Source organism: Brassica napus, chromosome C4 (genome assembly GCF_020379485.1).
Source record: "Brassica napus cultivar Da-Ae chromosome C4, Da-Ae, whole genome shotgun sequence".
Lineage (NCBI taxonomy): Eukaryota > Viridiplantae > Streptophyta > Magnoliopsida > Brassicales > Brassicaceae > Brassica > Brassica napus.
The window spans coordinates 41337869-41365055 of NC_063447.1; the positions used below are offsets into that span (position 1 = coordinate 41337869).

At 45.9% G+C, this 27187-nt stretch overlaps 3 protein-coding genes and 2 non-coding genes across 5 annotated transcripts; 3 read left to right on the top strand and 2 right to left on the bottom strand.

The window, feature by feature from the left end:
* Window positions 1-7638: 7638 nt before the first annotated feature.
* LOC106393766 lies at window positions 7639-8885 on the top strand. The gene is made up of 3 exons (XM_013834436.1): window positions 7639-7954; window positions 7996-8241; window positions 8311-8885. The coding sequence occupies exons 1-3, from the start codon at window positions 7639-7641 to the stop codon at window positions 8883-8885; spliced, it is 1137 nt and encodes a 378-aa protein (XP_013689890.1).
* Window positions 7849-7957, bottom strand: LOC125586732. Its single transcript, XR_007323267.1, has one exon. It is a non-coding gene; the product is annotated as a small nucleolar RNA R71 (small nucleolar RNA).
* A 3650-nt stretch (window positions 8886-12535) lies between the features above and the next one.
* LOC125586077 lies at window positions 12536-13782 on the top strand. Its single transcript, XM_048755878.1, has 3 exons — window positions 12536-12851; window positions 12893-13138; window positions 13208-13782. Exons 1-3 carry the CDS (start codon window positions 12536-12538, stop codon window positions 13780-13782), a joined length of 1137 nt encoding a protein of 378 aa, XP_048611835.1.
* On the bottom strand, window positions 12746-12854 carry LOC125586733. Its single transcript, XR_007323268.1, has one exon. It is a non-coding gene; the product is annotated as a small nucleolar RNA R71 (small nucleolar RNA).
* Window positions 13783-16803: 3021 nt separating the features above from the next.
* LOC125586078 lies at window positions 16804-17850 on the top strand. The gene has a single exon (XM_048755879.1). The coding sequence runs from the start codon at window positions 16804-16806 to the stop codon at window positions 17848-17850; it is 1047 nt and encodes a 348-aa protein (XP_048611836.1).
* Window positions 17851-27187: the final 9337 nt, after the last annotated feature.

The window sequence follows — 27187 nt, forward strand, 5'->3', positions numbered from 1 at the left end:
CTGTCGATCGATTGGGGTTGTCTTCTGTCGATCGATGGAGGTCGAGCAACGTCGGTCGCGTTCTAAATTCTGGTTATGTCTTGCTTCATCTCCTCCATGCAAGTGGTTAGCCAACTTATACTATCATTCAATGGATAGTAGACACCATCAAGCTTCATCTGGAAGGCTTCTTTGTTCTTCTCATATTCACCACAGACTCCATAAAACATCTCATTGATCTCGTCCTTGGTGTAGATATCTGGTACCAACTTCGTCTGTGTGAATGAGCTAGCATGTTCAGGAAGACATATATAGGCTGGGTCATCTTTTGAAGTTCTTTCCAGAAGTCTTCTGATATCCTTGGTGTGAACAGGAATGGTGTGTCCATCTAGATCTCTGGCAAATTCTCGATCATCTCTGTAGACTCCATACTCATCTTTCTCTTCCCAGTAGAATTTCCTGTTACCATAAAGGTCATAAGCTCTTTTGCCAAATTCTGGCTGTCTGGCGACCGTTGGGATGTCTATGTTGATCGATGGATAGGTTGTATGGCGAGATAGTTGTTTGAAGCTGTTTTCTATGCCACCAGCTGTGTCATAGAACTCCTTTGTAGTCTTCTGTTCTCGGTTGCTGCGTTGATGCATAAACAGGTTGTCTGCTCCATTGGCTGTTTGAAGGATATCTGCGATATCTTCTCGAGATACGTGTAGTGTGCGGCCGTCTATGGCTTTTGCGTAGCCATTAGGGTCCCTGAAAATACCAAATTCATCTGGAGTTAGATACTAATTATCTAATTTATCTTTTTCGCTTACAGTGATTTTCGGTATTGGATGGTTGTCGATCGACGTGGTATTGTTGGTGTCGATCGACTGTTGAGGAAGCTTGTCAATCGATTTCTGGTGACGAGTGTCGATCGATCGAGTTCTTTCCCAAGCAGCTTCTGCTTGAATCTGATCTGTATTATCGCGCTTTTGCATGTTGAGCAGTTCCTCGTCTGTGAAACTATCTTGTAGTTTATCTGCTCCTGGTGTGTAGGTTACTGTTTCTACTGCAAAGCTCTCGTGGTGGTGTTCATCTGCCCAACTACCAATTGAGTAGTCTCCATCTCGCACACGGTTGAAATCAGTGTCAACCGATTTGTAGTAGGAAGTGTCGGTCGATGCTCACTTTCGGCATCGTTGTTGAGGTTTAGTGTCGATCGATTCCGAGTAGTCAGATTCGTACTCGGTTCCACAGTGGCAAGCTGCAATGATTCCTGCATCATTGATTCTTCTGGAGATCGTCTGTGGCTTCTTGACTGGGATAGGGTCGTAGTGGGCATTAGGATCGATGAGTGTTAGACACAACTGGTTGGTTTGCAAGTTGTATACTGCTCCCACTGTTGACAAGAAGGCTCTCCCAAGTAGTAGAGAAGAGTTCCAGTTTAATTTGATGTCCATGACATGGAAATCAACTGGAACTAGGGCATTGCCAATCTGCACCACTAGGTCTCTCACAATTCCTCCTGAGTTCTTCTGGGAACAATCCACAAAAGTGAACAATTCCTGCGAAGGCTCCACCTGCAGACCCATAATGTAGAAACCCATTAAAAAAAAATGGAATGGTCGAGTATCTTTTGGGTGGTCGAGTCACGGACGATCAGATTGTTTTTGTCTGAACCATGAGTTAAGTATCCCACTAGACAATGGTTAGACAATGTGGTATATTTACTCGAAGGACGTTTGAAGCATGACACTTTTGGAAGCACAACAGGAAGACCGGAAATTGGGCGAAAAACCCTAAATTTCGGTATTATGGAATTTTTCGAAGAAGCCGAAAACTCGGGAAATATTTTCCATCAAGTCAGGATTCATTTGGAGTTTATTAAAAATAATCAGATCATCAAAACGGGCGTCAAAAATATTGGGATTGATCGCGGGACAAAAAATTCACCGGAAAGGCCAAAATTGGACGAATGGACCGAGAAGCTCGAGGTGGCTCGATCTATCAGATCAGGGCGTGGTGGAAACTGCCTGGCATGGTATGTGGCAAGGGAAGCACGAGCTGTTTCAGTACAAATAATCACAGCATGCGGAGTGACACATAGAAGCATGAGGTGGAACGGCCAAGCACGAGGTGTTACGATGCATGCGACCGGGCCATGCGGCCAGACATGTGGAGGACGTGGTGTCACCTTGCATGTGAGCAGGCCATGCATCCAGACAGGTAGAGGGCGTGGTGTCATCCTGCATGAGGCTGAGACATGCAGCCAGCCATGTGGAGCACGAGGTGTCGCCGCGCATGCGTCCGGAGCCATACGAAGCGACACACGGGCTGCCACACAGCTTGTTCCTGATTGGTTGCTGTTTCCTATAAATAGCCCACGACACCCTCTCATTTGAACACATTCAGAACACTTGAAAGTCAGTTCAAAACGTGAGAGAGAAAGCAAAGAAAGAAAGATCGAGTTTCGATTGTTTTCGAGCGATTTAGGCAGTTTTCGAGAACAATTATTCTGCCGATTTTGAGTCAGCACCTGGAGAAGGTTCTGTTCAAGTGAAGAGAGATCAGTTCTAGTGGAGACCAGTTCAAGACCAGTCTGGACGTGGGTCTACTTGAGAAGGTCGAGAAAGGGTTCGGATCGCAGAAGTCGGGTTTGGGGTCAAGGCCACGGTCAACCAAAATCTGTGAGTTATAATCAATTGATTGCTGAGTTGTTTTCATGCAGGGTCCCGTTACTGGGAAGTTGGATCATGGCAGGAGGCCGGGTCTAACTGAGTAACGGTTTGACTAGTTAATAATTGAGGTTATGTTGATTGAGTGGATGGCATGCTTGTTATTGCTTGAGAACCGTAGTAGCATGCTAATGGTTAGGTTGATTGGTTAGTTAGCGAACACGGAATGCTTAGATGATATCGCTAAGTTGTGGATAGTTAGGTATTCTGGAATTAGTCTTTATGCTAGATTCTGGAATATGATTGATTGTGTTAATTTGTGATTAATACTAGAAACCTTGTGTTATTTTTACCGGGTTTAGTATTAATCATATTTTGGCCATATAGCATTTGTGTAACCCACAATGCTAGGCATGTTTGAGGTGGAATGTGTTGATTGTGTGGTGATTAATACTAGGAACCTTGTGTTATTTTTACCGGGTTTAGTATTAATCGTATATTGGTTGATAGCATTTGTGTAACCCACAATGCTAGGCATATTGGGGTGAGTTAGTGTTCCTTCAGACCTCGTACCCGGCGAGTTCAAGGAAATCCCTTATTCACTGGATCGGGAAAACTCAGATAGACGGGGTCATGGCCTATGGCTAAGTGATTACACGACGGTGTAATGTGGCAGTGACCCGAAGGACTGTGGGCTGTCGCGCGGTGACCCGAAGGGCTGTGGGCCGCGGTCGGTTGAAAGTTCCTTCTTCTGGCCTTTGTGGTAGGAAGATAGGATATTGCCGATAGTGAAGGAGGAACATAACGTCACCAGGGCCCGAGTTTGTTATATATATTATATCGTGTTTCGGATTATTGAACCATGGTTTAAGTCGAGTTTGAGTTTGGTGATGAGCTAGTAATTAGCATAATGCTAGTTATCTTGCTATCGTTTACCGCTGCGTATTTCTGATATTGCTTATTTTTATTGAGTTGTGTTGTTAGGTGATTCTCTCGCTTTAGATTGTTTGGGCTGGGATAGTGAGGGGTTGTATTTGTTAGTTGGGGATTGTAACTCGCTGAGTAATGCTAGATTACTCACTCCTCACTCGTTGTTGTTTCAGGTGACCAGTAGCAAGCTTGTAGAGGTCGCGGAAGGCTAGGCTGGCTGGTGTAGATTTGCATCTTTTTGCTTAAGACGCTTTCAGACTATAAGTATGTACTTTCGCTTTCTTGGCATGCCACCACTTGTATAATATTTTGTGTATTGTAACCAGATATTATATAAGATAAATAAAGCGAATGTTTTGTGCAAATGCCTTGTTGTTCTGATATTAGCTTGTCCGAGCTAACACAACGTCAGATCGGAGTACGGGTTGAGAAGCCTTAGGCTTTGGTCTGATGGGACGTGTTAGTGGGCGGCCTGGCCTAGTTACGAATTGCACTTTTTGTAACTTTGGCTGGATTACCCGTTAACCCGTCATGTAGCGCTCCCGAATCTCGGTAGACGGTCGGGTCGTCGGTCATGTTCTTGTTTGATTGTTGGCCGGTGGTTCGACCTATGCCTAGAACGGTTCGGGGGTGTTACACAGATGGTCTGCCATAACCCTAGGTAGGATGCTGACTGATGCTCCTGTGTCGCACAAGGCATGTGGGAATTCAATACCCTGCACTGTGCATGGTATTGCAAATATCTCAGGATCACTCTTCTTTTTCAATGTAATCTTTCTCCTCATCTTTTCTCTAGCTTCACAGAACATTCTCCTAATGTCTTCTTCTTTCTCTCTGGTTTCTCTGAAGAACATCCACAATCTGTGGCTGTAGTAAGCTTCTTCGAATGGCTTATGTAGAGGAATCCTGAAGACTCTCTTTTAAAATTTTCCTTTTCCTTTTCATTAACCCCCCTCTTCAGATGTTTCGCCACTTTTTCCTTTCTTCTCCTTAGGGTTCTTCCAGTAGAAACCCTATCTTCTTCCATGGGATCATCTCCATCATCTGAAGGTGTCCTGACAGGCTCCGGTGGTTGTTCTGAAGGTTAAGGTTTAGGCCTGAGTGCATTAAGTCGTGCAGCATCTATCTTCGGCATCTGCACTCGGTAGGTAATAGGTGCACGTCGATCGATAAGCGGTGATGGTTGTCGATCGATATTAGCTTCTGAGTGTCGATCGACGTTGTTGTTGGCATGTCGATCGATTCAGACATTGTCAGGGTTGGACGGATGTGGGTGTTTTGCCGCGAAATCCTCTTGAGTTAGAATCTTCATGGCATTGCAAGATGCGGTTGACTCCGTAGGCGTTGTCGATCGATGCTCTGGTACTCCTGTCGATCGATTTGAGTTGGTGTATGTTGATCGATGCTCGGTGTCTGGTGTCAATCGACACCAATGTGACCCGCCGAAACTCATCAAACCTTCTACCTCGAAATCGCCTTCTTGCAGCTTCTCTTCCTTTACCACTTGCCAAAAGTCATCATCAATAATGGCATTCACGTGGTGCTTCATCACATCATCCCCTACTCCTCTTGTTGAAGCTTCCTGCCTCCTAATAGCATCTCCTGTCTGCACAACCTGTATCTCCATCTTCTTCACATGAGAGCTCAAAGTCTCAAACTTTGTGTTCATATTGGTGTAGACATAATCTATCTTCCCATTGAAGTCCACAGTCATTCGCTGCTGTGCCTCAAGAACCCTATCGAGCATCTCTTCAATCTTGCTCTCTTGAGTAGGCGGCGGTGGCTTCTGGCAGTAGGAACTTCCAAAATTCATGTTGTTGTTGTAGGTGTTGTTGTAGGGTTTCTGGTACTGCAAATTTTGGTTGAAGTTACTCCTATTTCCATAGGAGTTTATGTTTCCACCTTGGTTTCCTTGGAATCCAGCTCCACCAATATAGTTTACTTCTTCTTCCTTTGCTCTACCCTCTACAGCTTCTGCATCTTCAGCAAAGCTAACCTGCATCTTGAGAAGCTTGTGAACACTGTCCAGTTTTGCCTTCACCTCATCCATCTGATCATTCCCAAGGATGGTGGCAGATCTCTTCCTCTGAAAATTAGTGTTCTTGGTGCTATTGCTGGATGCTAGGTTTTCAATCACCTTGACTGTCTCCTCTGGATTCCTGGTGTTGAAGTTTCCGTTGCTGGAAGCATCAAGAGCCATCTGGTACTGCACCGCGATGCCTCTGTAGAAAGTACTGAGTAGTTGTACTTCATTGAATCCGTGGTGTGGACAGTCTCTCTGGTAGGACTTGAATCTGATTCAAGAGCCTCTGAATGATTATGCAGGCTCCTGAGTGAATGTAGCAATTGATATACAGTGTTTTTAATACCATTATATGTGTTCTTTGAGTTAATTCGTATTTTTAATACCATTATATGTGTTCTTTGAGTTAATTCTCAGTCCCAATTCGTGCTTATTTGATATCATTCCAGGTTTGGAGCAGGTGAAAGAGTAAAGAAGAGAGTGCCATGAAGGAAGAAGTCATTTTGGAATATCTAACGCAGAACAGCCAGTCGGATCAATCCGAAGGTTGTTCCCAAAGAGAGCAAGCGACTGACTGTTCCCGACTATTAAGGAAACCTCCAAGATTTCAGGGGTTTACCCTAGATTTTCTCTCCTTTCTCTTTACCACTGGCGCCTCCATATAAAAAGCCTATGCTATCATTTCTAATTTCTTACGCTAGTTTTACAAGAGACCGGAGAACTATTTTGGATTTAGCAACTTGTAAGGGAGAATGCTTCATCTCTCATTTTCACGAGAAGATCATCCTGAACCCTTGTCTTTCTACTTTATTTTATATACAATATTATTCAGAAATCATGTCTGTGTCATCTTGCTTTATGATTGAGTAGTCGGCTAAGCTTGCTTAGGGTTTTAGGGTGTCAATCGCATGAGCTAAACGCAAATAAGTGATTTTAACTGTTCTTCATTCATATTGTTCTTACTGCTTGCATTGAATTGATCACTTAATGTTCGATCTCTAGTTTAATCACCTAGCTAACCGCTTAGGAGATAAATTGACATATATTGAATGAGCTTCATATCCCTAATCAGCGAGAGTAGATATTAGGGTATTAAGTGAACTAATCAGACCTGATCTCTAAGGCTTGCTATCGCGTCTTGTTCCAAGTGCGAGCTTAGGACTCAAGACCGATCAGCAAAGGGAACAAGTCCACGATAGTGGATTATTCTAGCTGAGTGATCCGAGTTCTAGACTGCACCTCATTGCACTTGAATAGTTGTTTGGTTCCGCATTGACACCCGATGAACAACCCTAAGCCGACTTTCATTTAAATCGAATTTGAATCTTTAGGTATTTTAGTTACTTGCGTCACCATTGATTTTAAAACCCCACTTGTTTCCCAGCTTAATATTGAACTCATAAGAGTAAAGAGTAAACTGGTCCTCTGGATTGAATCTCAAATATTACAATTACCACTGTTAACTTGACAATAGCAAGGACCTATTTCTAGTGTATCAAGTTTTGGCGTCGTTGCGACGGGGACCAGGCTTTTACCTTTATTTTTTGGTTTAATATTTTGTCTGAGATATCTAACTTGCTTTTAATTCTTTGTTGGAACAGATGATCCAAGTGCATGACCAGTAGACATACTCGGAGCAACGCACAAGGACCACTACATCAACTGACCAACGACGAACTCACAAGATTAGAAAGACAGAACCGTCAATAGCCGAGAACAACCGATACCAACATGGGTGATCACTGAAATCAGGATGACCTCACTGCTGCATTGGCAATCATTCAACAACAAATGCAGACTCAGCAACAACAGATGTTGCAGATGCAGTAGACCATCCAAAATCAGCAACAAGCTGCTCAAGAAGCAGCTGAGAACGCCGCGTGAGAAGAGCGTGGTGCTCCTATTGGGGAGCGGAACCTTCCGCGGAACTTCGCTACTAACCGCTCCCCCATCAACCCTCCTCCTTGCACTCAGCAAGACTATGAGATCAAACCTGCACTGATAAGTCTGGTACAGAAGAGCACGTTCAGCAGTCTCACTACTGACATCCCGATGGACCACATCGAAGCCTTTGAGAGAATCTGCAATTTCTCTCGCTCTAACGGAGTGCCACCAGACTATGTCAAATGCAAGTTGTTCCCATTCTCTCTTGAAGGGAAAGCTTCTCGCTGGCTCCAATCTCTGCCAACCGGCTCTCTTACCTCATGGGACCAGGTCCGATCAGCGTTCCTGAGCCACTTCTACACGAAGTCTAAAACCGCGGCTCTACGGCACATGATGTCCAATTTCAAGCAGAAGTCTGATGAACCTTTTCATGAAGCTTGGGAGAGGTACAAGGAGTACCAGAGAGAGAGTGCCCGCACCATGGGTTTGACGATGACTATATATTGGAGGTGTTCTATGATGGAGTGAGCTATGAGTTTCGAAACACCCTTGATTCTTCGAGTAATGGATATTTCATGAATCAAACAACACCTGGTGCGTTCGAGCTGATTGAGAACATGGCTTCAAGTTCACTAAACAAGAAAAAGGAGCATGACCGCTCGAAGAGTGTGAAAAGCATAGATGATCTCGCTGCAAAGGTGGACCAACTGCTTAAGGGACACCAAAGCCAAGTGTTCATAATGGAAGAAGCAGCTCCTGAGAAGAGTGCCGGTGACCTGGCGTTTGATGCTGAAATATCAGGAGACGATTAGCAAGAGGTGAGCTACGTGAATGGGCAAGGATGGCAGCTCAAAAACTATCACCCAAACCCCAACGTGAGGAACAACCCACAGCTTTTCTGGCCTAAGCAAGACAAACCAGCTGATCCTGCACAGAGTAACCAAGGTCAGTATGCCAGGTATCAAAAGAACTACCAACCCCGGACCTATGTTCTAAGCCAACCAAAGAACAATCCACCTCAGATGCAGAAACACCAGAACACTCAGCCAGCTACCTCCGCTCATGTTGTTGTTCCGCAAGATGAGACAAAAGCTATGTTGCAGCAGCTGTTCCAAGGACAACAGCTCCAAGGGAAGGCTCTAAACCAGGTTACTACCGAGATCAATACCAGAATGAACCATATGTTCAGCGATTTGAGCACCAAGTACGACAATGTCGCGAGCCATATGAGACAGATGGACATTCAGATTGCTCAGACTGCTGAGAGCGTCAAGAGGCAACAAGGTACTCTACCTGGAAAAACCGACAAAAACCCTAAGGAGTGCAATGCAGTTGAGTTGAGAAGTGGAAAGCAACTGTCGGAACCGGTAAAGAAGAGGTTCACTGCGGCTGAGAAGGGGAAGCAGAAAGAGTAGGAACTACCACCAGCCGATACCCCGGTGTTGGGGTCAAAACCGGTCACGACGGAATCAATGCCCGAAAGCTCCCGGAAAACCAACTCTCGATCAATCCTTGAAAACTAGACATTCCCCGAAAATGGTTAATGAAGTAAAAGACAGTTTTTCGCGGATGCGAACCGAGGAATGTCGAGAAGAGGATCAGTCTGGATGAGGTCTTGATCTTAAGCGAGGACCGTCTCAACCGAGGTCACCTCGCCCCTGGGCGAGGACGACCCGCACCGAGGTCACCTCGCCCATGGGCGAGGACGACCCGCACCGAGGTCACCTTGCCTATGGGCGAGGACGACCCGCGCCGAGGTCACCTCTCCCATGGGCGAGGACGACCCGCGCCGAGGTCACTTCGCCCATGGGCAAGGACGACCCACGCCGAGGTCACCTCGCCCATGGGCAAGGACGACCCGCACCGAGGTCATCTCGCCCATGGGCGAGGACCGACCTCCTGTCCCGAAACCGTGCATCCTTGTCTAAGTTCCCGTAACACAATCCTCGGGCCCTTGGACGCAATACCCATGTCTCGTCTCGCTTAGGATTTTCAAAGAAAGACTTCAGGAAAAGTTATAAAAACTTGATCGTCGAAATGGAGTCCTGACAGGCTCCGGTGGTTGTTCTGAAGGTTAAGGTTTAGGCCTGAGTGCATTAAGTCGTGCAGCATCTATCTTCGGCATCTGCACTCGGTAGGTAATAGGTGCACGTCGATCGATAAGCGGTGATGGTTGTCGATCGATATTAGCTTCTGAGTGTCGATCGACGTTGTTGTTGGCATGTCGATCGATTCAGACATTGTCAGGGTTGGACGGATGTGGGTGTTTTGCCGCGAAATCCTCTTGAGTTAGAATCTTCATGGCATTGCAAGATGCGGTTGACTCCGTAGGCGTTGTCGATCGATGCTCTGGTACTCCTGTCGATCGATTTGAGTTGGTGTATGTTGATCGATGCTCGGTGTCTGGTGTCAATCGACACCAATGTGACCCGCCGAAACTCATCAAACCTTCTACCTCGAAATCGCCTTCTTGCAGCTTCTCTTCCTTTACCACTTGCCAAAAGTCATCATCAATAATGGCATTCACGTGGTGCTTCATCACATCATCCCCTACTCCTCTTGTTGAAGCTTCCTGCCTCCTAATAGCATCTCCTGTCTGCACAACCTGTATCTCCATCTTCTTCACATGAGAGCTCAAAGTCTCAAACTTTGTGTTCATATTGGTGTAGACATAATCTATCTTCCCATTGAAGTCCACAGTCATTCGCTGCTGTGCCTCAAGAACCCTATCGAGCATCTCTTCAATCTTGCTCTCTTGAGTAGGCGGCGGTGGCTTCTGGCAGTAGGAACTTCCAAAATTCATGTTGTTGTTGTAGGTGTTGTTGTAGGGTTTCTGGTACTGCAAATTTTGGTTGAAGTTACTCCTATTTCCATAGGAGTTTATGTTTCCACCTTGGTTTCCTTGGAATCCAGCTCCACCAATATAGTTTACTTCTTCTTCCTTTGCTCTACCCTCTACAGCTTCTGCATCTTCAGCAAAGCTAACCTGCATCTTGAGAAGCTTGTGAACACTGTCCAGTTTTGCCTTCACCTCATCCATCTGATCATTCCCAAGGATGGTGGCAGATCTCTTCCTCTGAAAATTAGTGTTCTTGGTGCTATTGCTGGATGCTAGGTTTTCAATCACCTTGACTGTCTCCTCTGGATTCCTGGTGTTGAAGTTTCCGTTGCTGGAAGCATCAAGAGCCATCTGGTACTGCACCGCGATGCCTCTGTAGAAAGTACTGAGTAGTTGTACTTCATTGAATCCGTGGTGTGGACAGTCTCTCTGGTAGGACTTGAATCTGATTCAAGAGCCTCTGAATGATTATGCAGGCTCCTGAGTGAATGTAGCAATTGATATACAGTGTTTTTAATACCATTATATGTGTTCTTTGAGTTAATTCGTATTTTTAATACCATTATATGTGTTCTTTGAGTTAATTCTCAGTCCCAATTCGTGCTTATTTGATATCATTCCAGGTTTGGAGCAGGTGAAAGAGTAAAGAAGAGAGTGCCATGAAGGAAGAAGTCATTTTGGAATATCTAACGCAGAACAGCCAGTCGGATCAATCCGAAGGTTGTTCCCAAAGAGAGCAAGCGACTGACTGTTCCCGACTATTAAGGAAACCTCCAAGATTTCAGGGGTTTACCCTAGATTTTCTCTCCTTTCTCTTTACCACTGGCGCCTCCATATAAAAAGCCTATGCTATCATTTCTAATTTCTTACGCTAGTTTTACAAGAGACCGGAGAACTATTTTGGATTTAGCAACTTGTAAGGGAGAATGCTTCATCTCTCATTTTCACGAGAAGATCATCCTGAACCCTTGTCTTTCTACTTTATTTTATATACAATATTATTCAGAAATCATGTCTGTGTCATCTTGCTTTATGATTGAGTAGTCGGCTAAGCTTGCTTAGGGTTTTAGGGTGTCAATCGCATGAGCTAAACGCAAATAAGTGATTTTAACTGTTCTTCATTCATATTGTTCTTACTGCTTGCATTGAATTGATCACTTAATGTTCGATCTCTAGTTTAATCACCTAGCTAACCGCTTAGGAGATAAATTGACATATATTGAATGAGCTTCATATCCCTAATCAGCGAGAGTAGATATTAGGGTATTAAGTGAACTAATCAGACCTGATCTCTAAGGCTTGCTATCGCGTCTTGTTCCAAGTGCGAGCTTAGGACTCAAGACCGATCAGCAAAGGGAACAAGTCCACGATAGTGGATTATTCTAGCTGAGTGATCCGAGTTCTAGACTGCACCTCATTGCACTTGAATAGTTGTTTGGTTCCGCATTGACACCCGATGAACAACCCTAAGCCGACTTTCATTTAAATCGAATTTGAATCTTTAGGTATTTTAGTTACTTGCGTCACCATTGATTTTAAAACCCCACTTGTTTCCCAGCTTAATATTGAACTCATAAGAGTAAAGAGTAAACTGGTCCTCTGGATTGAATCTCAAATATTACAATTACCACTGTTAACTTGACAATAGCAAGGACCTATTTCTAGTGTATCAAGTTTTGGCGTCGTTGCGACGGGGACCAGGCTTTTACCTTTATTTTTTGGTTTAATATTTTGTCTGAGATATCTAACTTGCTTTTAATTCTTTGTTGGAACAGATGATCCAAGTGCATGACCAGTAGACATACTCGGAGCAACGCACAAGGACCACTACATCAACTGACCAACGACGAACTCACAAGATTAGAAAGACAGAACCGTCAATAGCCGAGAACAACCGATACCAACATGGGTGATCACTGAAATCAGGATGACCTCACTGCTGCATTGGCAATCATTCAACAACAAATGCAGACTCAGCAACAACAGATGTTGCAGATGCAGTAGACCATCCAAAATCAGCAACAAGCTGCTCAAGAAGCAGCTGAGAACGCCGCGTGAGAAGAGCGTGGTGCTCCTATTGGGGAGCGGAACCTTCCGCGGAACTTCGCTACTAACCGCTCCCCCATCAACCCTCCTCCTTGCACTCAGCAAGACTATGAGATCAAACCTGCACTGATAAGTCTGGTACAGAAGAGCACGTTCAGCAGTCTCACTACTGACATCCCGATGGACCACATCGAAGCCTTTGAGAGAATCTGCAATTTCTCTCGCTCTAACGGAGTGCCACCAGACTATGTCAAATGCAAGTTGTTCCCATTCTCTCTTGAAGGGAAAGCTTCTCGCTGGCTCCAATCTCTGCCAACCGGCTCTCTTACCTCATGGGACCAGGTCCGATCAGCGTTCCTGAGCCACTTCTACACGAAGTCTAAAACCGCGGCTCTACGGCACATGATGTCCAATTTCAAGCAGAAGTCTGATGAACCTTTTCATGAAGCTTGGGAGAGGTACAAGGAGTACCAGAGAGAGAGTGCCCGCACCATGGGTTTGACGATGACTATATATTGGAGGTGTTCTATGATGGAGTGAGCTATGAGTTTCGAAACACCCTTGATTCTTCGAGTAATGGATATTTCATGAATCAAACAACACCTGGTGCGTTCGAGCTGATTGAGAACATGGCTTCAAGTTCACTAAACAAGAAAAAGGAGCATGACCGCTCGAAGAGTGTGAAAAGCATAGATGATCTCGCTGCAAAGGTGGACCAACTGCTTAAGGGACACCAAAGCCAAGTGTTCATAATGGAAGAAGCAGCTCCTGAGAAGAGTGCCGGTGACCTGGCGTTTGATGCTGAAATATCAGGAGACGATTAGCAAGAGGTGAGCTACGTGAATGGGCAAGGATGGCAGCTCAAAAACTATCACCCAAACCCCAACGTGAGGAACAACCCACAGCTTTTCTGGCCTAAGCAAGACAAACCAGCTGATCCTGCACAGAGTAACCAAGGTCAGTATGCCAGGTATCAAAAGAACTACCAACCCCGGACCTATGTTCTAAGCCAACCAAAGAACAATCCACCTCAGATGCAGAAACACCAGAACACTCAGCCAGCTACCTCCGCTCATGTTGTTGTTCCGCAAGATGAGACAAAAGCTATGTTGCAGCAGCTGTTCCAAGGACAACAGCTCCAAGGGAAGGCTCTAAACCAGGTTACTACCGAGATCAATACCAGAATGAACCATATGTTCAGCGATTTGAGCACCAAGTACGACAATGTCGCGAGCCATATGAGACAGATGGACATTCAGATTGCTCAGACTGCTGAGAGCGTCAAGAGGCAACAAGGTACTCTACCTGGAAAAACCGACAAAAACCCTAAGGAGTGCAATGCAGTTGAGTTGAGAAGTGGAAAGCAACTGTCGGAACCGGTAAAGAAGAGGTTCACTGCGGCTGAGAAGGGGAAGCAGAAAGAGTAGGAACTACCACCAGCCGATACCCCGGTGTTGGGGTCAAAACCGGTCACGACGGAATCAATGCCCGAAAGCTCCCGGAAAACCAACTCTCGATCAATCCTTGAAAACTAGACATTCCCCGAAAATGGTTAATGAAGTAAAAGACAGTTTTTCGCGGATGCGAACCGAGGAATGTCGAGAAGAGGATCAGTCTGGATGAGGTCTTGATCTTAAGCGAGGACCGTCTCAACCGAGGTCACCTCGCCCCTGGGCGAGGACGACCCGCACCGAGGTCACCTCGCCCATGGGCGAGGACGACCCGCACCGAGGTCACCTTGCCTATGGGCGAGGACGACCCGCGCCGAGGTCACCTCTCCCATGGGCGAGGACGACCCGCGCCGAGGTCAACTCGCCCATGGGCGAGGACGACCCGCGCCGAGGTCACTTCGCCCATGGGCAAGGACGACCCACGCCGAGGTCACCTCGCCCATGGGCAAGGACGACCCGCACCGAGGTCATCTCGCCCATGGGCGAGGACCGACCTCCTGTCCCGAAACCGTGCATCCTTGTCTAAGTTCCCGTAACACAATCCTCGGGCCCTTGGACGCAATACCCATGTCTCGTCTCGCTTAGGATTTTCAAAGAAAGACTTCAGGAAAAGTTATAAAAACTTGATCGTCGAAATGGATTCCTGCCTGCCGTTTAAAACGGCTATGGTTAGCTTGAACACCAGTTGCCTTAACTATACGGGGAATTGGAATCCTTTCGAAAAACCAACGGCTGTTTCTTAGTAAAAAACGTAAAAACGTCTAAGTCCCAAATCTGCCCAAAAGGGGCCTGAACCGCGGCTAAACGGCCTACTTACGATTTTAGAACAAAATTGAGCCTAAGGCTGATATGACGGTCTATTTTTTATTCGCATGAAAAGATAAATGTCAAGTTTCCGAAGATAATCATGAAGGGTGACGAAAAATGGAAAAGCCCGTCTCGCGACGAATCCGGCCCAGGAAGAGGTGCAAATCGACCTAGAGAGAGTATATAAGGAGGGCTTAAGGCGAGGAACAAGGGAGAGCTTTCTCTGAGCAAACTTAATACTTAGAGCAATTTAGGCATTTTTCCATTTTTACTACCGAGCTGCGACTCGACTAGGTTAGAACTTAGGTGGCTAGACTAGCGAACGTACCGACAGCTCTCGTGGCCTAGGATCTTACCTATTGTTCACGCTCAAACGCGAATTCAGAAATAAGACCTCTTTGTTCTCTTTTCGCTCTTTTACGATTTATTACTTTTCACTCTTTCATATTGATTGTGTTGTGCGTGGCCCAGCAGATAACCGAGACCTTCAGGGAAGGTTAGGTTAGCTTTGCTTTCCTCCGATTAACAAATCTCGACGGTGTGAATTCCGGTTCCCACAGTTTGGCGCTAGAAGGAGGGGGTACGGATCTATCTCTCACGCAACCGCGCACGCTCAGTCAGGTATGACGATCGATGCTGAAAAAGAAAAGCAAACGCACGACGGGACTTCCGTCAATGCCTACGCTGAAAGAACTCCAGCTGGAAACATATCCACGGTCACTACGAACGCCGTGATACTGGACCAGATGAAAGAAATGTTCGCCTCCGCTCAGAAAAAGTCGGACGAACAAGGAAAGCTCGTGGCCTCTCTCGCAAAACAGGTGGAAACCTTAACGGCGAAGGCCAAGAGTAAAAACCCGCGCAGGGCCACAAGAGCCCGCAGCGGCAGAAGACTCAATTTCGAGACTCCGAGCGATCGGGCCACACGGGCAGACAAGGATTCTTCAGGTCAGAACCCTGACGAAATAGTCCCACCCGGCGCACAACCGACCGCGGAGAACCTTCCACCTCCCGCCGGGAGAAACGAAGGAGGCGATTTCGAGTGGATCGATCTAGACATAAGCGACCAGTCCGATCACTCGGACGGAGGTGCCGACGTCCATCCAAGAAGAACGCGAAGCCAGTTCACTCGGCAGGACGCGTCGTTCGAAAAGCCCATGACAGAGGAAGAAGAAAACCTCTATTGGGTAGAGAAGAAATAACTTGCCGAGAATCATGCTCGGATCCACCGCAGCCAACGCCGACAGGCTCGCAAGGCTGCTAGAAATCCTGATGAGATCCATGATCTCCGCGAGTACATCGCAAAAACTGCGGCAGAAGTCAAGGCGGTAAAGTCGCAGATTCACCACGCGACAAGTGCTGCACCCGAGATCGACAGACTTCTCGAGGTAGCGCGGAAAACTCCGTTCACCGCCCGAATCACGGAAAACTCCGTTCACCGCCCGAATCACGGAAACTAACATCTCAGATCCTGGGAAGATCATAATTCCCGTCTACGATGGCACCACCGACCCGAAGGCGCATCTGCAGTCTTTCCAGATCGCGATGGGAAGGTGCAAACTCAAGGAACGCGAACGAGATGCTGGCTACTGCCTCCTCTTCGTCGAAAACCTCAAAGGGGCTGCACTCGAATGGTTTTCTCATCTAAAATGAAACTCCATCGGAAATTTCCGTCAGCTCGCCTCAGAGTTTCTCAAACAATATTCCATGTTCATGGACAGGGAAACCTCAGACATCGACCTTTGGAGTCTATCTCAAAGAGAAGATGAACCAGTCCGCGAATTCATGAACAGGTTCAAGCTGGTAATGGCAAGGGTCACTGGAATCAGCGGCAAAGTGGCAGTCGACGCTTTGCGGAAAACTCTCTGGTACAGGTCGAAACTCCGACAATGGATATCCCTTGAAAAACCGAGAACAATCCAGGACACTCTTCACAAGGCAACGGACTTCATCATGATGGAAGAAGAGATGAAAGTCCTCTCCCAGAAGTACAACCCGCAGAAGACGTCCGCGAGAAGGAAAAACCCTCGTAACGACAGGTATGTCCACCACGAGGGAGAAGATCTCCAGGGCGAGCATAATTACGCTATCAACTCCGAACAGAGAAAGACTTCCGGAAATACCTGGACCAGGAACCAGTTCAAAGATAATTCCTACTGCGAGTTTCACCAGACCAGAGGTCATTCCACTATGAACTGCAAGGTTCTCGGCGCAAGGCTTGCTGCGAAGCTCCTTGCCGGCGAAATTTCGAAGGTCACAGGCATAAAAGACCTCCTCTTGGATTCCGATCGCCCTCCCAAACCTGATAAAGAGTCCCCCGAAAACGACACCCGCGAAAATCAGTCGGGCGAGAAACGCGGAAGGAGGCAGGATGACCGAGGAAACGACAGCAACCGTAGAAGGGTGAGCATGATCATTGGGGGATCGCAATTCTATCGCGATTCGATCTCGTCGATCAAAGCTTATGGACGGAAGGCTGAGACGAGTTCAAGCTGGCTGGCTCGGTCCCCAACCGACGATGCCCCTAACGATACGATCGTCTTCGAAGAGCGGGAAACCATCGGAATCGACAAACCTCACTGCGACCCATTGGTTATCGATCTGGTAATCCGAGACCTGGAAGTGGGAATGATCCTTATCGACACGGGAAGCACAGTCAACGTCATCATCCGCGATACCCTCCGGAGGATGAACATCAAACTCGGAGAAGTCGTCCCAAAACCAAAACCTCTCACCGGTTTCTCAGGTGCAACGTCAATGACCCTCGGATCAATCAAACTCCCAGTGATGGCTAAAGAGGTGACGAAAATCATTGACTTCGCGGTAGTCGATAACCCGGCCATCTACAATGTCATCATGGGAACTCCTTGGATCAATGCCATGAAAGCGGTACCGTCGTCTTACCACCTTGGCATCAAGCTCCCAACTCCAAACGGAACAGCGGTAATCTGGGGATGCCAGAAACAGTCTAGGCTCTGCTTCTTGGCCGAGCATAAACTACGAAAAACTCAAAACACCCCCGCGGTCAACCCGAAGTGGGCTAAGAAAGCTAAAAACGCTCCCGAGAGCTCCATAAAAAGTGATCCAGAATCACCCGACCAGGCAACGACTCCAGACAGCGAAATAGTCCCCGAGTCCATCACCTTGCCAGCGGACAGCCCGACTCCTGAAACGGTCGTCGATCCAACTGAAGCCCCAACGGCTGAAGTAACCGGAACGATCCCATCCAGCGAGTAGGAACACCCGCAGCAACAAGCAGAACTACGAGATGGCTTGATCCTCGAAAGAGGTACGTAGGCAGCTTGTCATATCGACAAGTTCAGCTATCCCCCTCGTTAAAAAGGGGGGGACGGGGGTGGGTACGTATACTCGTATACTCCCACAAAGTCCGAAATATCCATGAATGTACTCGATATTTTCGAAACTTTTTCAATAAATTCTACCTTCTTCCAACCTTACGATTCACTTGCAATAAGTCATAGTAATCTAAGGTTGTCCTAAGAAACGCCAAGATAAGGGCATACCGTCTAAGCCGACCTTGGACGAAAAATAATTCCTACATAACTCACACATACTCATGGTCAAGCAAGACCGGAAAAACACATCTTCTATAAAAACGAAGATCGTAGCCATCTCACAGCAAAAGACATATCTTCGAGAAAGCGAGACGTCGCAAATATTTCTCGAAAGATATTATCCAAATACACAGTCCATCCGTGACTCTAAAAATACAAAATGCCCGTCGATTGGCCCCGACGGACAAGTCCAAAATGTTCTCTAAAAAAGAACTCGTAGTCAAACCTTTCATAAAAACTAAAGGTTCTCTTACATCCGACAAGGATACCATAGCGCGCCATACAAGAAAATCCGAAATTTTGGTCAGCACACCAGACGTTCTCTGGAGAGTTCTCGATTCTTCCCACACAAGTCATATAAGACGGCGCCCAGTCGCAGACTTTAATCGGAAAGAATCAGGTAGAAATCGCCAACGGGCAAAACGAAAGCCGATTAGTCGTCTCATAGCCTTAGAGCCGAAAGTAAACCTAGGTCTTGCCCTAAACCCAGTCCTACTGGTCATTAAAATCTCAAGGCATGATATCGCAACTGATACGAGATCTTAAAACATGTCTCATCGTCCACATCTAAAACGCTCACGAAACTTCGTAAAAATCCTAAACGTTTTCAAATACCCTCGAAAGAGCAAACGAAAAAAAATGACAAATTAAGAGTTAAGATACGAAGTGACTACTCGTGTCTTTCCCTCGACACTTGGCAAAAGTATAAAATAAAACCCATAGAATGCTAAAAGAACATTCATTATATATAAAAAGGCCGCAGAGCGGCTGGGATTTGAAGCCACCAACGGCCAGTCCCGCATACATAGTCAAATGACCTTGCAAGGCCATAGCACACTCAAATAACAAACGGGCACATTCGGCCTAAAACACCACACGAAATCTTGTGATAAAGGCAAAGGGAAAACAATCCCGACGACCATCAGAGATCAAGGTCAAGATACCCGGACATCGAGACTCCAAATGAGTCCGCAGGCTGATCTAATTCTCCTCCCTTGTCTGCAGCATCGGCTCCCGCTTCCGTCGTGTCCTCCGAAACCTCGATGGGTTCCCAAAGCTCTCGGATCCTCCCCCGATTGGAGGAACCATCGACTCGGCCTGGGCGCACCCATCCATGAGGCCCGACATCTCAGCAACCTCGGAGAGAAAAGAGAAATAGCGTTCTACGACTTCCAAAGGGTACCAACCGAACCGCGACATTCGCGGAAGTCACCCACGTAGTCTTGAGCGTCCTTGAAACTCCTGAACTCAGCATCAAACAATGTAGCTATCCTCACTAACTCAGCAGCAATCGTCCTCCTCCCTTTCCTCTCCGCACGAATGAGAGCTCGGGAATGGGACTCAGCCTATCTGCGCTTTCTTTCCGCAACCTCGTCCTCAAAACGGATGAATTTCCTCTCGATCTCTTCGGCCTTGAAGTGCAAAAGACACGCCTCTCTGAAACTTCCGTCAAGCGTTGAATTAAAGACCCGCATTCCCTACACGAATCAAGGGTCAAACATGGAAGCAACAAACGAAGGCTCGCCAAATAAAATAATTTTTCAGAGACTAAAACCTCGTTGATCAACCGAGAACCTTCCGCGACCACTTCTCTCCTCGATGCTTCATCCAATGACGCTGGAGTAGTAAAACCGGGAGGAAGGTTGGCAAAAAAGTCGTCCGGAAGAGGAGCGTCGCTGGTTCCACTCCCATCACCCGGGGTGAAACCCGGGTTCCATCCGGGTAGAGGAAGATCTTCTGAGACAAAGTTTCTGTCTTCGAGAGCGATTCCCTTGTCCTTTCGGGGCCTAACTCTCTCCCTCTGATCGGGAACAGCGTCGGGGTGTGGCTCGTCCAAGTCTGATGCACGTAAAGGTCGGGAGATGCCTCGCGATTGGTAGAGCGACAGTGCATTCCGGATCCTGTCTAGGGTGAAGGAATCCCAAAAGAATTGACCATTGCGGAGAAGATCGCGCTTAGCAAACAGGTCCCTGGGGATCGCGGAGAGTATACTGTTCGTTACAAAAAAAAGCGTTAGATACCTCCGGGTATCTATACGAACCAAATTTCCAACCATCGTACCACGAAGAAAGTTCCATTTGCCACGGAACAAGGGGAGACAGTTCTCCTCGACGGATGCGCCATCGATTCGAACATAGAAAAAACGCTCGAACCATCCCTTGGCATTTGAAGTATGCCCCTGGATTATCGACATATGTCTCTTAGGAGCCATGTGGTATGAGTAGTCAATCGAGGTCTTTCATTTCGATGATAGCCCTTCAAAGTCGTCGGGGCTGAGGTCCATTCCGAGCTCGTAGCTCAGGATCAACACGCCAAGAAAATTCTGCAACGCCGCAACGTTTAGCTGACTGATCGACAGCTCAAAACGGTCGAGTGCGCGGACGATGGCCTCAGGAATCGGGAAAAACATGCGAAAACGTGTCAAGAAAGCTTCGTAGCATGTGAAGAATCCTTCTGGGGGATCCTCTGCACTCTCCCCATGCACCGGGACTCGAAACACAACCCCGCTCGAAACTCTGTAAAACTCCCGAAGGGTCTTAAGATAGGCGGGAGAGGTCCTGCTCGGAAGGGTAGGATGAAGCTGCGTCGCGGGTCTTGTGGGATAGAAGACTTCGGGCGGAGGAGTTATCGAACCGCATAAAGAGTTCCAGTACGCTTCCTTCTCTTCTTGCTCGACCTTGAATTCCTCTTTGGGAACAATCTCCTCATTGGTACAAGTATTGCCAGAAGATGATTGAGGGGAAGTCTTTTTCTTAGAGGATCTCTTTCTTGAAGTCATTTTTTGAAAGACAATAACTTTGACACAAAGGTAAAGAAAGAGAGGAAAACGGTTAATCAAGTAAAAGACAGTTTTTCGCGGATGCGAACCGAGGAATGTCGAGAAGAGGATCAGTTTGGATGAGGTCTCGATCGTAAGCGAGGACCGTCTCAACCGAGGTCACCTCGCCCCTGGGCGAGGACGACCCGCACCGAGGTCACCTCGCCCATGGGCGAGGACGACCCGCGCCGAGGTCACCTCGCCCATGGGCGAGGACGACCCGCGCCGAGGTCACCTCGCCCATGGGCGAGGACGACCCGCGCCGAGGTCACCTCGCCCATGGGCGAGGACGACCCGCGCCGAGGTCACCTCGCCCATGGGCGAGGACGACCCGCGCCAAGGTCACCTCTCCCATGGGCGAGGACGACCCGCGCCGAGGTCACCTCGCCCATGGGCGAGGACGACCCGCACTGAGGCCATCTCGCCCATGGGCGAGGACCGACCTCCTGTCCCGACACCGTGCATCCTCGTCTAAGTTCCCGTAACACAATCCTCGGGCCCTTGGACGCAATACCCATGTCTCGTCTCGCTTAGGATTATCAAAGAAATACTTCGGGAAAAGTTAAAACTTGGTCGTCGAAATGGATTCCTTCCTGCCGTATAAAACGACTATGGTTAGCTTGAACACCAGTTGCCTTAACTATATGGGGAATTGTAATCCTTTCGGAAAAACCAACGGCTGTTTCTTAGGAAAAATCGTAAAAACGTCTAAGTCCCAAAACGGCCCAAAACGGGCCTGAACCGCGGCTAAACGACCCACTTACGATTTTAGAACAGGATTGAGCCTAAGGTGATGTGCCGTGGGGTAGCGCACCGGGCAAAACAGGCATGCATGGCTTGATCATGGAAAGCAGTAAAGATATATGTTCATTGTTTGACTCATTTCTTCCAAACCACGAGGCTTCTACGCATGAAATCACTTGTAGAATGTTCTCAACTCAATTACGGAGCTCCTTGAAGAAGAATCAGATCAAACGGAGTTCATATGTGATAGTTATGCTATTTACAAATCAGGTGATCTTCAGTTCTCGCGAATTCAGACCACCCGAGAAGCTCGAAATGGCTAACCTTCTTTCTGATGAACCAACGGTCAATTCAATCATGGCAAAGGTTATTATTCATGTTCTAAATGTTCAAGAAAGCATTGGGCTTGATGGTTTTCAAAAAGATTCAAAAACGAGCTTGTTTGGGCCAAATGGAGAAACCGATAAATATTGGCTAAGGGAAAAGATGGATTTCGACCAGGCCTCAAAGGGACATGTCCTGGCCCATATCAGGAGTATATTCTTCACCTTTCAAAGTCCTGGTCGTGGCTATATGAAGGGGTAGTCCAAGTTTCAGTCAAAGACTTTATTTAGTCAAGTCTTTGTTTCTATTTCCAATGTCTTGTTTTTAGCACATTTTTTTTTGGATCTCTACAACTTGTAATCCTATAAATAAGGCCTTAGAGCCACGAAATAAAACAGATTGTTTTTCCCTTTTTATGAGTTTCTCTCATTGTTCTTTGTTTAGAACACTTCTTAGTTTCTTGGTGAGGTTATCTCCAAGTCTCGATCCTTCTTTTGTTGGACCGGTGCGTCACATCCGGCAACGATCGAAGTCTGGTAGTATCTTTGGGCTATTCCGCAACCCTTAGTGTCACCCCTCGATCCATCAGTTCTCAATCCTCTCGGATCTGAGTTCATATCAACCTTACCGAAAGTGTGATCCATATTTTGGTCGTATCAAGTGGTATCAGAGCCACTCTTCCGGTATTGTCTGTTCATCTTCTCATCTCTCATTTTCTAAACACTTCATCTTCTTCTTTCTATTTCAAATCCGGGCCACTACCTTACCTATCGCCATTCTTCTAGTTAAAAAAAAAACAAAAACACAAAAATTTGATTTGTTGGCTAGGTGGTGGAAGAGAAATCCTGCTGGCTGAGGAGAAATCCAGCCTTGGAGTGGTTAATACGGATTTCAAAATCAATTCTCTTATCTTTCTATCTTGTGTTTCATCTCTTGCTTGCTTGGAGAAACCCATTGAGTTACTTGATTTGTTCTCTTAGAACTTTGAGAGGAGACTCATGAGTGACCACTAAAATCTTAGAGAAACACTTGTGTGGGTGAGATCAAACACTTGAGAGTGTGAGGATTATTTTATCTGTTAACCCTTTTGTGTTAAGTAATTTTTCAGGATAAAGATGTTTGGTCTTCACAAGGGAAGTAGCAAGAAGAAATTCCAGCGAGAGGCTAACTTTAAATCTTCATCTCAAAATTCATTGAATGTTTTTGATGATTTTGTTCCTGTGCAGGAAAGACTAGCCCAAAGAAGACCACATAATATGCCGAACAGGAGGTGCAAAGAGCAGTTCAAAACGTCCAAAGGCGAAGCTGATCAAAAAGGAAACATTTTCAGTTTGATGTCCAACAATTTTGTGATAACTTTGTGAAGGGTGTGGACAAAGCCCTCAAGGACGTCAGCAAGAGCCAAAAGAAGAGCACACCCACACGTGCCCCAGTAGCTGAGCCATCAATTTTCATCAGTGAAAAACCCAAAGGTAAATCTGAAAACAACCTTGAAGATCTAAAAGATTTTTCAGATTCTTTACCAATTTTTGATAAGTATGATGAAGAGCTAATGGAAAGTTGGATCACTTGTGAGGATGAATGTGATCTTCCTTCTCCAAAACCTGATCTTATGTTTGATATTGATAATGAAGAGACTAATGGACTAACCTGTTTTGAACCGGAGCATCCGAGTAGTCTTGTTCTAGTTTCACAGGTTTTTGAGGAAGAACCATTGAACTACCAACATCAAGGACCACGTCTTGAGACTAGGAGACCCTTGGACAATGATCTTAGTCCCATCTTTGATGAAGAAGACGAGCTTGATCCAATCTTTGATGAGGAAGCACCAAGCACATCATCCATCATCATAGAGAAACATCTTTGCTTTGATCCAGGCACAACTTCTACGCCTTTGCCTAAAAAGCACTGTGAGAAACTTTATTTACTTAATTCTCTGCCTGAAATGTTTGTTAAGATCAGTTCTCCTGTTGTAAATCGTTTTGGTTTTGACAAAGTTAAAGAATTTTGTGTTTCAAATTCTGTTTTTGATAACATGATTCATTCTTCTGAGAAATTTGAACTTGACGGAATTCTTGATCAAAAACGTTTTCAAAATGGCAATGACATCCATTTTGGATTTGTTTTGAGTCTTGATCAGTTTTTGAAACATAGCAAAAGTTTTGATCATCTTGAAAAGTCATTTGAGCTTGATTTGCAACAGTCTGATTTTTGTGCTAGAAAATCGTTTGATTCATCTGTCTTCAAAGAAAATGACTTTAATCTGAGCCCTTATAGACATGAACTGATCACTGGTAATTTATTTGCATCCACTTGTGCCTTGGACGAATTTTTGGTTAAGAAGTTGCTGAAACAAAAATCACATAGAGCTGAAACCGATTTTATTTTTGATTCTGTTTTGAAGCTTGATAACTTGTGTGTTGAAACTGATAAACCTTGGCATAATTTGAAACCAATGTTTGAAAATTGTGTTGTCTTGAGCTTTGATGTCATCTTGGTTTACAACACATTCTTTGATGATTATCCTAAGAGCTTGGATCATGTTCTTGATGTCCTAAGGATAGAGAAACTCTTTGATTATTTCTCTCGCAGATTTGATGTGGTTTCCCTAGTTGTTTTGAAAGTACAGGATAAGTACGATCAGTTCCCAAGGAGAGAAAACACTTGTGAACGCCAAAGTTCTTATGTATCAGGGACATGGAACTGGAAGTACTTGAGGAAAACAAGTCCAAAACTCCAAGGAACTTTCTGTCCATACTTTTCCTTCATTGAATTTTATATGATTTTAAAATTCGTTTTCTCTTATTCATTTCCTTTTGATAAAGGTGAAATGGATTTGAGGTCAAATCCTTTTCAAGAGGGAGGGAATGATGTGCCGTGGGGCAGCGCACCGGGGAAAACAGGCATGCATGGCTTGATCATGGAAAGCAGTAAAGATATATGTTCATTGTTTGACTCATATCTTCCAAACCACGAGGCTTCTACGCATGAAATTACTTGGAGAATGTTCTCAACTCAATTACGGAGCTCCTTGAAGAAGAATCAGATCAAACGGAGTTCATATGTGATAGTTATGCTATTTACAAATCAGGTGATCTTCAGTTCTCGCGAATTCAGACCACCCGAGAAGCTCGAAATGGCTAACCTTCTTTCTGATGAACCAACGGTCAATTCAATCATGACAAAGGTTATTATTCATGTTCTAAATGTTCAAGAAAGCATTGGGCTTGATGGTTTTCAAAAAGATTCAAAACCCGAGCTTGTTTGGGCCAAATGGAGAAACCGATAAATATTGGCTAAGGGAAAAGATGGATTTCGACCAGGCCTCAAAGGGACATGTCTTGGCCCATATCAGGAGTATATTCTTCACCTTTCAAAGTCCTGGTCGTGGCTATATGAAGGGATAGTCCAAGTTTCAGTCAAAGACTTTATTTAGTCAAGTCTTTGTTTCTATTTCCAATGTCTTGTTTTTAGCACATTTTTCTTTGGATCTCTACAACTTGTAATCCTATAAATAAGGCCTTAGAGCCACGAAATAAAACAGATTTTTTTTCCCTTTTTATGAGTTTCTCTCATTGTTCTTTGTTTAGAACACTTCTTAGTTTCTTGGTGAGGTTATCTCCAAGTCCCGATCCTTCTTTTGTTGGACCGGTGCGTCACATCCGGCAACGATCGAAGTCTGGTAGTATCTTTGGGCTATTCCACAACCTTTAGTGTCACCCCTCGATCCATCAGTTCTCAATCCTCTCGGATCTGAGTTCATATCAACCTTACCGAAAGAGTGATCCATATTTTGGTCGTATCATAAGGCTGATATGACGGTCTATTTTTTATTCGCAGGAAAAGATAAATGTCAAGTTTCCGAAGATAATCATGAAGGGTGACGAAAAATGGTAAAGCCTGTCTCGCGACGAATCCGGCCCATGAAGAGGTGCAAACCGACCTAGAGAGAGTATATAAGGAGGGCTTAAGGCGAGGAGCAAGGGAGAGCTTTCTCAGAGCAAACTTAATACTTAGAGCAATTTTGGCATTTTTCCATTTTTACTACCGAGCTGCGACTCGACTAGGTTAGAACTTAGGTTGCTAGACTAGCGAACGTACCGACAGCTCTCGTGGCCTAGGATCTTACCTGTTGTTCACGCTCAAACGCGAATTCGTAAATAAGACCTCTTTGTTCTCTTTTCGCTCTTTTACGATTTATTACTTTCGACTCTTTCATATTGATTGTGTTATGCATGGCCCAGCATATAACCGTGACCTTCAGGGACGGCTAGGTTAGCTTGGCTTTCCTCCGATTAACAAATCTCGACGGTGTGAATTCCGGTTCCCACACCCGGTAGCTGAGAAGGAGAGGGAACCAACAGTTGGAACCAATTCGCCAGGACCAGAACAACCAGCTAAGGCTGCCCGCCCGATCCCAGAGCCTGTTCCTGCTCGCGAATACACTCCTAAATTCCCTTACCCTGTTCCAGCAAAGGCTACTCGTAAGGACCGAGAGGAGATGAAGTGCAGAAAGATGCTGGAGGACCTAACCGTCCGAATTCCGCTTGATGGACGCGATCCAGATGATGCCCTCCATGCGCAGCTTTATGAAGGGATTGATCTGAGGAAAAATATCAGAGGAGAGCGAATTCATGACTGTCTCTAAGGATTGCAGCGCAGTGTTTCAGAACAGGCAGATAAAGAAGCGAGGAGACCCTGGCAAGTTCGCCCTCTCTATCCAGATTGGAAAGACAGTTTTCTCATGCTCCTTGGTTGATCTGGGATCCAGCGTAAACCTCATGGCCTACTCTGTAGTATGACGTCTAGGATACACGCATTTCAAACCAACTAGGATGTCCTTGGTGTTCGCGGATAGATCAGTTAAGTCCCCAGTTGGTATTCTAGAGGATCTTCAAGTAAAAGTCGGGAACACCTCTGTTCCAGCAGACTTCGTAGTTCTAGAGCTGGAAGAGGAATCCAAAGATCCTCTCATTTTAGGAACACCGTTCCTATGTACTGTTGGAGCCATCATTGATGTGCGGCAAGGGAAGATTGATCTCAATCTGGGAGACATAGTCATGCAGTTCGAGATGGATGAGCTGTTGAAGAAGCCGATGCTGGATGGACAGAC

Bases quoted from the DNA above. Each gene is read 5' to 3' on its own strand.
- LOC125586077 (XM_048755878.1), top strand. From the start codon at position 12,536: ATGGACCACATCGAAGCCTTTGAGAGAATCTGCAATTTCTCTCGCTCT. The intron at 12,852-12,892 runs GTTTGACGATGA...TCTATGATGGAG, and splicing joins AGAGAGTGCCCGCACCATGG to TGAGCTATGAGTTTCGAAAC. The intron at 13,139-13,207 runs GTGACCTGGCGT...TGAATGGGCAAG, and splicing joins AGCTCCTGAGAAGAGTGCCG to GATGGCAGCTCAAAAACTAT.
- LOC106393766 (XM_013834436.1), top strand. From the start codon at position 7,639: ATGGACCACATCGAAGCCTTTGAGAGAATCTGCAATTTCTCTCGCTCT. The intron at 7,955-7,995 runs GTTTGACGATGA...TCTATGATGGAG, and splicing joins AGAGAGTGCCCGCACCATGG to TGAGCTATGAGTTTCGAAAC. The intron at 8,242-8,310 runs GTGACCTGGCGT...TGAATGGGCAAG, and splicing joins AGCTCCTGAGAAGAGTGCCG to GATGGCAGCTCAAAAACTAT.
- LOC125586078 (XM_048755879.1), top strand. From the start codon at position 16,804: ATGAACTGCAAGGTTCTCGGCGCAAGGCTTGCTGCGAAGCTCCTTGCC.